Source organism: Passer montanus, unplaced genomic scaffold (assembly GCF_014805655.1).
Source record: "Passer montanus isolate IOZ18808 unplaced genomic scaffold, ASM1480565v1 scaffold192, whole genome shotgun sequence".
Classification (NCBI taxonomy): domain Eukaryota; kingdom Metazoa; phylum Chordata; class Aves; order Passeriformes; family Passeridae; genus Passer; species Passer montanus.
In genome coordinates this window covers 423,285-436,982 of record NW_024366503.1, presented here as the reverse complement: position 1 = coordinate 436,982, position 13,698 = coordinate 423,285, and the positions used below count along the sequence as shown (strand labels likewise).

Genomic DNA, 13,698 nt, shown 5'->3' with positions numbered 1-13,698 from the left:
TCTGGACCCTGCTCCTTTGCCATCCAAAAGGTGATTAAAGCAGAAGCACACACCAGCTTCTCACTTGGGCACCCAGCACAGCTCCAACTCACATTCTCATCCATGAGCACAGGCACAATCCCAAAGAAAGGTCTCATAGCCATAGCTGGAACGATCTCAGCTTTCTCCTCTGAGGGCCGTGGGGCAATGCAGATGCCACCAGTTTCTGGAAGAAAAATGAAAAACAAAATACTTATAGTCCATCCACTGTGGGGTGAAAGCAAATTCCAGCTTTTCTTAGGTCAAGACGAAAACACTGAAGCCACCTTGCAAGAAAGAGCCACTGGGAATGACTTCTGCAGGACCAAGAAGCACAGACTGGCATGGGCAGTACTTAGCAGCCCCACTCCTACCCAGAAGTGATTTTACAGGGAAAGCATAAGCATGTCAGGGGATTTATCTCCCTCTAGTGTTTCTACAGCTGTCTGAGGTTAGCAGGAAAAGCACTTCAGGAGTCTGAATTACTGTTATTACAGAGTATGAAATTAACCCACCCCGTACAGGCAGGTTGAGCTTATCTTCTAGTTAAAATTGAACCTTTTAATCATCCTTTTTCATTCCTGCTGGGATGAACATTAAATCAGACTCCAACCTTAATGAGGTCTTTTCTATTCTAAATCTAATTCAGAAACACAAGAGAGAAACAAAAACAAAGGAGAATAAGGCTTTTAAAATACAGCTCTATTTATAAAGGTATGTTCTGCCACATGGAGAGTGCATTCCTCTACCAGCTTTGCTGAGCTTGTGAAAATTGAAACCAGGGATTGGAATGGCTCATTTTGACCCTGAATTTGCATCCAGCTCTGAAGAAGGGTCTCTGATGTCCTTAAGCTTTAGATCTCTAGCAAATGTTTTCACATGTGGCTCACACATAGAAGTCTTTCCCATTTCATCGATGGGCATGCATTTCCTTCATGTTTCTGTAAATTTTGAAAAGAGGAGCTTGAATTGTTCCAGGAAGAAGCACCCCAGACACCTCCTGTGCTCTTTGCACAGACAAAACCTGCATCAGGACAGGGACCCTGACTGAACTGAAGGCTGCTCTTGCTAAGCCAGTCCTCATCCTACATGCAGCACTGAGAGCTGTGTTTCAGCATGGGGTGTTTGCCACATCCCCCACATCCTGCAGCCAGCCACACACCAGGCAGTAAAGTCTCACTCCTGAGGGAGCTGCATGGTAGCAAGGGTGTCTTAAAAATTATTTGCACGGTGAAGACCTATTTTAAATTGGTTTAGAAGTACCAGTTTTAGCCCCTGAAAGATGACATCAAGCAAAACTTCTAGGCTCTACCCTGCCCTTTCTATTCAGAGGCAGAGCTGGCAGAGAAAAGCTGTGTTTCCACATTGCCTGTGCCCACGCTTCAACAGGGTACAAACCCACCCAGACTTTGGGCAAGGACAGCAGAGTCTGAGCAGGGGATGGGTGCTTTGAACGAGGCTCCCCTCTGCCATGGAGAGATCCTGTCTGGCAGCAGAGTAGAGCAAGTGCTCTCTACCACAGACAGATTGGAGTGACTGCTCTGGGGGAAATCTGTTCCAGAGGCACCAGCCCAGTCTAAATCAATGTGAGATGATACCAACAGCAAAAGCTTCCATAGGGTATTCAGAGATGTCTTTCAAAACCAACTTCTGTTCATGGCTGCTTTTTTTTTTTTTTTTTTTTTTGGTGAAATCAGTGACAAAAGTGAAAATACCTAGTGTCTCTTCTGCATCACGAAAAACTACACCTAAAATTCAAACACAGCTTTGATTCCATTACTGTCAATCACAACCTGGTATCTTAACAGCAAAATCCATAGGAATTTTTCATCTGCACACACTACACTATTAAAATTGCCTCTCATGATTGCTCTCTCACTCATTTGCCTCATCCAAAGACTTTAAAGTGGATTCTTAAATCACCATTTGCTGATGCCTGCCAGGCTTTATTAGCTGGCAACAGGTTGCTGCATTGGAGAGCAGTGTCCCGTGGAGGACACTGCACACAGCAGCACAATTAACCAGCTATTCTGAAACTGTATAGGAAAGGTGACACTGCAGGACCACAGCCAGCATCCATCACATTGCTCCTGTGATCTCTTCCCACGCTCCTTTTATGTTTAAATGACATATATAATTTTTCCAAGATTAAATTGGCTTCCTCTTTATTAAAGCATCAGCTGTAGAAAAAGATTGATTCCACTTTCTAATAAAATCAATGTCATGAATATTTATCATTAATTATGCCTCCAGGAGCTGGTAACTGTTTATTTACAAAACTGGTACTGGTTCAAGGCAAGACCAAGCATTCTGCACTAACAGATTGTCCAGTGAGTGTTTTTTAACCTGTCACCTGATAAAATCTCAGAAGATATACAGTTTAATACAAGATATAACACTGTACTTTGGAGAAAATAGATAACACAGCATGAACACTGCATGCACCAGTTAAACAAAGCAAAAAGTGTTAGGGTAAAACTGGATTCTTCTCAATTACATCAATGTGCAGCAATCAACTGGTTCTCCACGGTGTTTTCTTCCAGAGCAGTGAGGAAGAAAGCATATGATGAGCAAAGACCTAGCCATCACCTTTCCTTCTGCTCAGCATGTAGGAACTCAAAAGATTTAAGAAATCAGTAGGTGAAGGAGATAGCTGTTAACATTGCTGCTCTGAATTCTGAGGTGGTTTTATTTCAAATCTGAAAATTAAAAAAAAAGAGCCTGCAAGTCTGGTCTGGATTAAATGGAACTTGGTTGTGTGCCAGGAGAATATTTATCACTCTGAGATAGAGAGCCTGCTAGCAGGAATAAGGACGAAATCAGGAGCAGCTTGACTGGAAAGGGAATGAATATGCTGCTCAATGGTAGTCTAAGACTATTTTTCAGCAGAGGCAGAATGCCAGCAGCTGTGCTCCTGTCTCCATGGCAAACTGGATCTCATGACTTGAGAAGGACATATTGCAAGACACCTCTAGCAACTGCTGAGTGCTGGTGCCCAGGGAAAGGAGGACTGGGTGCTGAGGAAGGAGCCAGGAAGGAGCTGCAGGACTCCTTTGAGCAGAGGGCCCCACCTGGCAGTACAACCCCACTTTGGGTACAGCACATGGCCTCTCCCTGCTGCTGGCCAGGGCGGCCAGGAGGAAGAGGCCAGCTCTGCTCCAGCTTGTACACAGCAAACAAACCTCAACTGCTGCACACAGCTGGGCCAAGCACGCTGCCAGTACACAAGTGCATCCTTTCTGAGGCATCAGAGCTCCAGGGCCAACACAACTACAGAATATATCATGGGAGAAGGGGCTCTTCAGCAGCACTGCTGGGTGATGGCCACTGTCCTCCAGCCACCTGATGGGCAGCCAGCAAATCTCCACTCACTCCTTTCCAATCTGCCAGAGTAGCTACACCAGGTCCCTTTGGCTACACAGTTTTCCATCCTCCCCTGATCATTCCCAGAAAAGGGAACAAAGCACACCTAAGTACAGATTGTGGCTATGTGGTGCTATCAGTGCTTTAGCATGATAAGACCATACCAAGGTTAGTGCAGTTAATAAACTGAAAATGAGTTTTGCAATCCAAGCTGATTATTGCCAGCTTTGCCCAGAAATTCAATCTCTACCTCGTATTTCTAGCAGCAATTGGCATTTTCCAGCACTCAAAATATCAAAGAACATTTAGAGGAAAACAAAAAAACCAACACTGCTATTGCTTTTACATGTTGTATAAGACATTCTGCATGTAACCTTGCTGTTATGTGCAGAAACTCCCCAGTGACTTTCAAAAGCTTATCCAAGTGCCAGGAGGGATTTTTTGACAGACTTGTTGGATCAAACTGAAATGTGTTAAACCCTCTCTCCCCACCAGCAACCTGTCAAAGGTCAGGGTCCCCTGTGCCCCCGAGGCTGCCTCTCACCTGTCTGCCACCACGTGTCCACAAGGGTACAGCGCCCTTCTCCCACCACCTGGTAGAACCACTGCCAAGCTTCCTTGTTGATGGGCTCTCCCACTAGACCAAAACAAGAAAGAAAACAACCTGAGACCCAGGAGACCCAGAGGCAGTTCATTCTCCCTCTTGGTGCACAACAAGCTGAACGTGTGATCTCCAAGCGGAATGCTCACCACACTTTTCCTGGGATGCACAAAGGACTGCAGTGCACTCATGTAACAGAGGACTGACTTCTTCCAGAAGGATCAAAAGGCAAGAAATTAATATCACTGAAAGTAACTGATCAATGCAGGTCATGTAATAAGAACCTCCAGAATAGAAAATAATGCAGGAAAATTCTGCTTGGGTCACCTATGTCAGTAAAATTCAAAGTGATGCCCTTTGACATTAGATAAATCTTTTTAGCCAAGAATGTGGTCCTGAAAAATAATCTAGGAAACAGGCAATCATACAAAAGTTCAGTGGACCCAAAATGTGATTTATTTTTTTTTTTTTTTTTAGCTTCTTCTGCTGAGAAAATATTTGAAAAGCTAGACACAGAGCCTGCTTTATCATCTTTTTTCTAACCATATCCCATGTGATCAGCTGAGCTCCTCTGGCATCTTCATTTCACCAGACAGAACCCTTTGTCTTTTTCAGATGAAGATTTCATGTCCCTTACCTGAACCCAAAACCTTCAAGGAAGATCTGTCATATTTCTTCACCCACTCCTCTCCATAATTCAGCAGCAGGCGTATCGCTGTAGGTGCTCCGTAGAACTGATTAATTTTCAACCTTTGCACCACTTCCCAGTAACGACCTGCAAATCACAAACTGGCTTTTTACCCTTCCAGCACTGACATACTGCTGCAAATGCTCAGCTGAAAGGTCAACAGCTAAAGATGGAGCTGTTACTACTGTGAGTACAAAGCAAAAGCAATGACAGCTTTTTTTTTCCTACCTTGGATTCACAGATGTTCCTGAGTGTTGTACACACAGGATCCAAAGCAATGGAGCTTACCTCACCTGAGCAGGCAGGTCATGCTGGACAGGTCTCTCTAAACCTCTTTGGCCACGTCCAGCCAAACCTTTTCCCACCACTTCCTCACCTGGGTCAGGGTACACTGGAGTGCTTTCAAACAGGACAGAGGTGGCTCCATTGCAGAGTGGTCCATAGACAACATAGCTGTGTCCTGTGATCCAGCCAATGTCGGCCACACAGCCAAAAACATCTCCTTGCTGGTAGTCAAACACATACTGCAAAGATAAAGGTAAGGCCAGCTGATTTCCTGTAGGCAGGTGCTCAAAGCTGGGAGCAGGAGAGGGCACGGGGCAAGTGCCACACAAAGACCAGCCCGAGGTGAGGAGGCGAGTCAGAATACCAGGGCTCCCAGGCTCCTGACACGTTTGCAAACACACAAGGAAGCATGGCTCTACCAGCAGCTGCTCAGCTGGAGCAACAAATCTCCAGCCAAAGCTCAGAGCCTTGGACACCTAAGGTTGCCTGCTCCAGGTGCTCCACATGGCAGAGCTGATTCTGAGTCGCAGGGATACTGCAGACCACAGAGTCTCAGACCCTTCACCAATATCAACAGATTTCCAGGAGAGATCTAGAGGAACTCATAGGTGCCCATAAAACATTTCCTGAGAAATATTCTTAGCTGCTCAGCTTCTCTATATGAGTGCATCGCTTTCCAGATGCTACCCTCTCCTTGCTCATCAAATTCAAGATAAAGATCTTGGAGAACTCATTATCTTCTCTTGGATATGGCAAATGCTTCCACTAAATCTAACTCCTCTACCATATGGTGAAGAGGTCCTGACTCATAAGGAGTCAGGTTTATGGATGAGAACTAAAAAATTCCCCATGAGTGTGTGATAAGAGTGTCACATGTGAGTGTGCAAAAACCACAGAGATCACATAGATCAGCTGATCCCTGTACCTATAAAAGACAATTCTCACCTTACTTTTCCATGTGCCTTTCCCTCTCATGCACTCTGCAGATGGAGAAAATGCACCAGGGTGCAGATCTACATTCTGGACTAAAAAAGAGATGCCTTGGTGTTTATGCTGTCACTTAGAAAAGGTGACGTAAAAAAAAAAATGTGCCCTTCATGCACAGAAGTCTGATACTTCAACATTCAAGTCTTCTAAAAATTCAACCATGTCAGCCTAAAGAAAGAAAACCTTCACATGAATTGTGTGTGATTACAAACAGGGTGATACCACTAAAGCCAGATGGAGATCTTTCACCACAGTCCTCTCCTCATTTCACTATTACCTTTCAATATGCAGACCTCAGACCAGAAGCTTCAAGAAGCAGTGCCTTGACTCTTTCCTTTTTCATGAGAAAGGGAGTTAAAACATTTTCCCTAGATCACCCAGAAAAGCAGAACAGAAGTGCAACCACAAGAGGAGAAATGCAATTTTTGTTCTTCAGACAAGTACAGTGTGAAGAGGCTGTTTTAAGCGTCCAGATCCTCTCTGAAATAAAAAAACCCAGCAACCCAATGCAAAATACTACAATAATATTCACATTACCAATGCCAGTAAGATACTTTCCAGAATCTCCTCAGCTGCAAATTTTGGGCAGCCAACATTGGCACATTTTAAATGCAAGAGCATCACTGTCATTTCCTTGCTTTCATAATTCTATGTTCAGGTTTGAATAGTATCATATTCCTCAGAAAAAATCCTGAAGATTAATGACACAGTTCAGATGTTTTCCAGTTTGTTTACAACCAATAAGCCAACTGGGCAGCAGGCAGAGAATCCAGCATTCCTCCCTGATCCAGGTCTCTCCTGTCAGCACTGCTAAAAGGTAAGTGAACCTTTCTCAGAGGAGGCAGCTGAGTTACCTTGTGTGTGAGAGCAGCATACAGCAGGTATCCAGCCTGGGTGTGAACAATTCCTTTGGGTTTCCCAGTGCTGCCTGAGGTGTACAGCATGAAGAGCACATCTTCACTGTCCATGCTCTCTGGAATGCAGACAGAATCTGCCTTGGTCATCTCCTAAGAAAGAAAACATGGTAAAGACAGAAAGACTGATTATGTGGAGCCAACCATCACTCCCTCTGCAAGCAAGGCCACAGTATCCAGAGACAAGAGCCACCATTGCTGTTGCCCCTCACAAATGTCCACGGATATATCATAGATGAAATGGGCTCACCTGGTGGAAAAGTTCCTAGTATAGCATCTAACATTTCCACCAGTATCTCTGCTGGGCAGAGAAATCAAGGAGAACTGGCCAGATAAAATAACATTTCTGGGGAAAAAAATGGTAAGTCATAGCTGCCTACATTTCAAGCCTTTGCAAGCTGCTGGTAAAAATCCAAAATGTGACTGCAAAAACTTGACAGCAGCAGCAAGGCTGGCTGGGTACTGCCTTGTACCTTCCTTTTCCTGTAAAAACTGCAGTGCTACAGTTAAATTGTGTGTTCATCTCCCTTCCCTGGCCCCAGCAGTAGATGATTGTCCTGTCCATTTGACCCTCAAGTTCTAATTTTTCTACCCAGAAGACGAGTACTTTACTCTCCTGCCTCCATCACTCTCTTCATACTCCACTATTTGGCCAGCTGGGTGAGACCCTCTCCTCACCCCACAGTCAGAACCACAGGAGGGAAGGATGCAATGCCCTGCTAGGTCAGAGCCTCTCTCGAGCTCTGTACTGTCCTGATGAATAATTCCTGCAAGAATTATTAGGTGGCTCCTTGGAGGAATTTCTTGGTACTGCCTTTTTATGAGAATACACTGTAAACACACTGCATTTGCAAGTGAACATTACCATCAGTAGGTCCAGTTGTTTAAAAGAGTCTGACAAACAAAGCTTAATAAAATAGGGAGAGTTCACAAAATGTAATTCTTAGCCTCTGAGTTACAGCACTGCTGCTCATCTCAGGTATTTCTCATGACATTTCAGCACATCCAGTTCAGGTTGACTTGTCAGTTTTTTAAACAAAGATGGCATCCTCATATGCTCCATTACAAAGAGAGCTTAAATTTTGCAGTAAGCCATTGCACAAGAGCTGGAAAGTACAGCTGCTGTAAAGATCAGTAAGGACAGTTAACACCAATAACTGTTTAATTCTTGTTCTGTTTCAGATCCCAAAACTGACACTGGGATGAGCTCAGCTCTTAGATCACTGAAGTACCTCAGGCTGTTTGCAGACCAAGGAAAATAATCAGAACGTCCTTTGTGGAGTAAGGAGTAAGACAATTTCTGAGTAAACTTGTCTTCTCTGTTTAACTTACACTAGTACTTCCTATCTCACGTGACCAGCACAGAGACTCTTGAGCAATTATCTTGCCAGTAGATTAGCTTTTTCCAGGCATTATTAGCATGAGTAGTTCCTGTTTACTGCTGCCAGCAAACTGATAAAACTACTTCTGCATTAGGCTGGAATCCCATGTGTGCCAGCTAAACACATAAAAACAACTGCTGTTTTCTTCCCCAGGAAAAACAGGCTCTAAATATTTCCAAGCCATCACTATTCTACCACCATGGGACAACCACAACTCTATTCATGTCTGGATGAAGCCTCTCTAGGAACTTCATTATTTCTGCTCTGCCTTTCAGCAGTGTCCAGTCTGAGTACACATGCAATCCATAACACAGTGTCTGAAAATAACAACAGCCACGATGTTCTCCATGGCCTCTGGGTCTCAGGAAACACTCCTTAAATCTCAGCACTATTTGCAAGACTTGTGAAATGGAGCAGCATAACCCTTGCCCATGCTGAGATAAACCAGACATAGATTGAGCTGCTTCGACTCACACTCCTAGCAGACTGTAAATACAGGCAGTCCATTTGAGGGTGAAGATCCAGATGCTGTAAGGAGCAGAACTCAGGTCCCAAAAGCACTCATGGAGAGAAAGATTATCCTAGCCAACACTCAGGCCTGAAAGGAGTTATCCAACAGCAACATACCTCTTCAAGGGGAATATCACGGTCACCCATGTGGACTTTGTTATCTGTCCTCTGAGCCACAAACACATGTTTGATGCTTGGACAGTTCTTCACAGCTTCATCCACAGTTGCCTTCAGCTCTATGGTTCGGCCTCCCCTGACTCCCTGGTTGTATGTGATAACTGCTTTGCATCCAGCTAAAAAGAGAAAGAATCAGCAGACATGCCAGCCTGTCTTCCAGGCTAGTATGCACACCTAACTTTCATTACTTTGGGGGTGATGTATAGGACACATGTGTGACAAATACTCAGTACTGCTGTCAGTAAAAACCACTCAGTGTCACTGAAGAAAACACTTTAAAACCTGAGACACACAGGTTAAGGGAGACCCCTGAGATTAAGGGTCCTCCCCTGGGACCTCCATAGGTTATCCAGTCCATCTCCCCTACTTCAAGGCAGGGTCTGCTTCAGCTAAACCAGCTGACAGCTATCCCTTCCATCTTCCTAAAACACTCCAATGGCATCTGCTCTACCCTCTCCCCAGCAGTCTACTCCAATGCCTATCATGAATGTGAGGAAGTCTTTCCCAACATCCAGCCCAAGTGTCATTCACTGCAGTTTAAATCATCCATCCCTGCCTTGCAAAGCTGACATGCAGAGCAGCTTCTTCCCAGTTCCCTGTGTGAGGGATAACTAAAACATGTACTTGCTCTCTGCACATCAACTCCACTAAAAAGAAGAAAAGAACATACAATTTCTGTAAAACTTATTCCCTCACACTAGCCACAAATAAACTGATGTGACTGCTAGGACGTGAGCCACTGGCTATTTCCCTCTTCTGTTGCTATTTTTAGCATCACTTTTTACCTAATCACAATATACAAGTACTTTGGGGCTGAGAACAGCTCTGTCTGCTGGTAGAAGGGCTCACAAAGCAGGGGCAGGCTGCCAACACTTCCAGTACTATACATAAATCACAGGATCCCAATTGAGAATGCAGAATTAGTTCTGTCCAAGAGTATCAAAGAAACATTGCAATTATACTGCAAAACAACAAATCAGGCCCTATTCCTAAGCTCTGGTTTTCCTTCCAGTTTCACTGCTGTCAAGCAACAACCCAGTGTACACTGAATGTTAAGCAATTTATTAAGTATTCTAAGGCCAGAGGACACTGCAGGTGTCACTCAGGAAAAGGCTCCTCACTGCACTCTGCAGGGGAGAGTGAACTGCCCTGCTAGGAGAGAATGAACCAAGAAAACTCTTTCTGCCAAGAAAACACAGGGCTGGGATACACCTTGGAGCACTGGAACAGAGGTGTTTGTTCCCCAGTCTGCATCTACTCACAGTCCATGATTCTCCCAGCCAAGGACTCAGCGCTGAATCCAGCGAAGACCACAGTGTGAACAGCCCCGATCCTGGCACAAGCCAGCATGGCTGCCACTGACAAGGGGGACACAGACATATAGATGGCCACCCTGTCCCCCTTCTGGATCCCATATTTCTTCAGGGTGTTGGCAAGGCGGCAAGTCAGATCCTGAAGTTCCCTGTGGCACAGAAGGAATGTTGTCATGTGACTGCACAACCTGATTTACACGGGGTGAGCAAAGATGAACTTGGGCAGAGTGAGGCTTCATGATCACCTCTGCACCTCATCTCAGCAGTGCAGGGCATCTTAAAGAAGATGGGGGCATGCTGGTAGCCAGGCTGCTCCTGCCATTGTGGAGGGGAGAAGAAAGGGCAGAGTGGTTCTGACAGGAGGGAGAGCTGCAGGCACTGTCCAGAGCTGCCAGGCTGTAATGTGGCCACAGCAGCCAGCAAGCCAGGTGCTGTCATGCTGCCTCCAGAAATCAGGGTTCATTTCAGTCACTGCCGATGCCATTTTACCCATGAGGCTCAGTCAAAGCCACTGGGAACACAAGTGGGATAAACACAAGATGAAATGGAAGTGTTGTCCAAAGATTTGCCACACTGTCTAAGTGGGGCAACAGCTGGAAGTGCTCCACAACCAGGAGCTTCTCTTTAAATTGCAAGGGTAAGCAACACGTTTGCATGCACAAGGAAAGAAAGGAGAACTCTGGAGGCACTTGTATGAGGGGCAGACTTTACAAGATTCTCATCAGAGCTGCATCACCTGCAGCCCAACAGCCTTGCAGAACACAGGTACTGCTGCCACTCTTGCACAGAGAAACTCAGCAGCACCAAGAACAGGAACAAAGTCTCTTCTCATGGGACTCTGCTATGACATGGTGACAACAGCAAAAACGTTCCTCTAAGGAATGAAAAAGCACTTTGTGGGCAAGGGCTTGCACATTCCCTTATTCTGATGCCTGCACAGGGGATAACACAATTGCAGGTACAGCTGGGACCAGGATGCTGCCATGGACTGGACAGCTCTGTACACCTGCAGTGGAAGGGCTTTGGGAACAAGGGATACTGTGCCAGGTGAGGAGTGGGCTCATGCCAAGGGAGTGGGTGCAGCACAGGGTGCTGACAAGGGGCAGCAGAGCCCTCCTTCTGGGGCCAATCATCAGCTCAGAGGAATTGTCCTTTGGGTTCATAAATTCTCTGAATACCAAGGCTCAGAAAAGAGAGACATCTTCTACTCTCCAGCATGTTCATCATCACCCTGCCACCTGTGAACCCTTAGGGGTTCTAAGCTATACCACCAGGGACCCCCATAACTTTTAACAAAGAAATTCATTTGGGGGGTTGCATTCCCTAACAAGCTGTAAAGCATGAATCTTTATCTTAAGTATCCTCTTCTTCCATAACTGGCAATAGCTGCAAAAAAAACCCAATTTTCAACTGCAGCTAAGCTGCAAATAAAATGAAAAGCTGTTCCTGGTTCATCAAAAATTATTTTGTTCCTTTTTTTAAACCCTCGCAAGTTGGAAATAAAATCTGAAGTGCTCTGCTTTGGAAATATCAAAACTATGGGCTGAGAATAAGTAATTTTTGGAGTGTCCACACCTTAACTTGTCTTAATCCAAGAGGGAAGACAAGGAAAATGAGACAAATCCAAGGCCAAGCACTTCATGTTATTTATTCTAAGACTATTCCAATAGCATCAAGTAAACAGTCCATTTCTGAACTCAGAGAGGTGGCCAGATGTGTTCAGTGCCTGTTCTCTGGCAGTAGCTGGTAACAGCTGCCCCTGCAGAGACCACAAACCTGCAGAAAGCAGGGATGGAGTAACTGCACCCCAGACTGAATTCTCCCTAATCCCTTATAGTGGAAGATCAGCCTAAACTCTAAAGCACAACATTGAATACTTCTTACCAAGCCCCTCATGACCATGGAGGTGCACAGTCAGACTTATTATTTTGCTTTTACTGAGTTCATGAACTGAGCAACTCTGTGAAATAATGAATTCCCACCCAACCATTGGTTTGGTGTCTTGTCCTAAAAGGCCAAATTTTCAGGTTTGGAATTTACCTGATGCTGAATCAAAGAAAAGTTTCAATGTGGATAAATAACAGAGGCAAAACAAAAGCTGCTCAACTACAATGCACATGAAGGGAAACCAGCCGCAGAGAGACAGCTGTGAGAAAGAAAAATTGAAACTACTTATCTGCAATGGAAAATACTCATGTGCTTTCTGAGCTGCAGCCTCTTTCTCCCATACAGAAATGCCAGAGTATCTCTGTCTAAGGTTTGTTTTCTGAGCAACTCCATGACTTCTCTTGTTCCTTTTGCTTATTCAGGATTTGGTGACCACAATGGCAGAAGCTCTCATTGTTTTTTATTATTAACCCCAATTTGACATTTGCTTAATGAGCATGTGTAAGTAAGATGATAGACAACATGGATCAGTCTTTACCCATGGATCTATTTGCCTCTTCTTTGTATGCTGAAATGCTGGGATAGAAAGGCCTTGGATGTCCCTCAGAGCTGCAGCACATGGAGGAATGGACACAAAGGTGAGGGAAAGGTGAAGCCAAGAACTCCAACAAAGACAAATTCCTGAGCATCAGGTATGTCTTTTGGCTCTTGTGGCAGCAAGTCAGGCTTGCTCTCCAGCTCAAGAAAGGGAGTTAGCAGAAATACTGTGTCAGGAATCCTTCCCTTGACTCCTTCAAGCACATTTTGTAATCTAACAGGCAGGCAGCTGGTACAGGCAGGCAGCGTGTTACACACTGTCAGTCCTCAACCCAGACACATCCTGGGGAGGAATGAGCACTGTGCAGTCACTGCACCTAAACAAACTGAGCAGCAGGAGACCACAGCCACCATCACCCTCCCCATCTGCTACTACTGCCAAGCTTGGCATTGTAGCTCCTCCATCACACAAGGTCAGAAGAGCCAAGAGTAACTGAAACCCTCAAACCCACTCCTGACACAGAGGCAATGGCATGGAATGCTGGCCGGAAGGTGTGTTGGCAGCATGGCACATGCACCTGCTGCCTGCATTCCCAAGGATTTCAGTGCAGGCACTCAGAGCAGGGCACTGCACTCAGCAGAGGGAGGCAGGAATAACCACCAGAGAGGAACAAAGCCATGGGGCACACAGAGGGTCCTGGGGCACACAGAGGGTCCTGGGGCACTCAGCTCCCTCTGTGCAAGCAGGGCAGACAGCAGGAGGATCTCAGCAGAGCCACTGCAGGAGAAGGAAATGTGCTGCAAGCACAAGGAAGTGCCCAGCCCCTCCTGACAGAGACGGGCGAGAAAGTGAGAAACCACAGAGTCAATCCATGGCAACAACAGCCTGAGGATCCTCTGCAAAAGCAAATTGCAAGAGCTGAGAACAAGTAAGAGAACAAATTGTACAGGAAAACACTGCTCCAGTGGGTAAAGTGTCAGAGAAGCGAGGAGAAACGGGGAAGCAGCAACCAGAAGGGGAAACCATTTGCTGAGG

General features: G+C 45.4%; 1 protein-coding gene across 1 annotated transcript in view; it reads right to left on the bottom strand.

Moving 5' to 3' along the window:
* The window catches only part of ACSS1 (acyl-CoA synthetase short chain family member 1), a 29,046-nt gene that overhangs the window by 6,704 nt on the left and 8,644 nt on the right, over window positions 1-13,698 (bottom strand). Inside the window, exons 3-9 of the mRNA XM_039706430.1 lie at window positions 10,188-10,387; window positions 8,866-9,041; window positions 6,797-6,949; window positions 5,047-5,194; window positions 4,620-4,757; window positions 3,926-4,018; window positions 93-205 (exon numbers count right to left, since the gene is read on the bottom strand). Of these exons, the coding sequence (XP_039562364.1) occupies window positions 93-205; window positions 3,926-4,018; window positions 4,620-4,757; window positions 5,047-5,194; window positions 6,797-6,949; window positions 8,866-9,041; window positions 10,188-10,387 (1,021 nt within the window). The remainder of the gene's footprint in view (window positions 1-92; window positions 206-3,925; window positions 4,019-4,619; window positions 4,758-5,046; window positions 5,195-6,796; window positions 6,950-8,865; window positions 9,042-10,187; window positions 10,388-13,698) is intronic.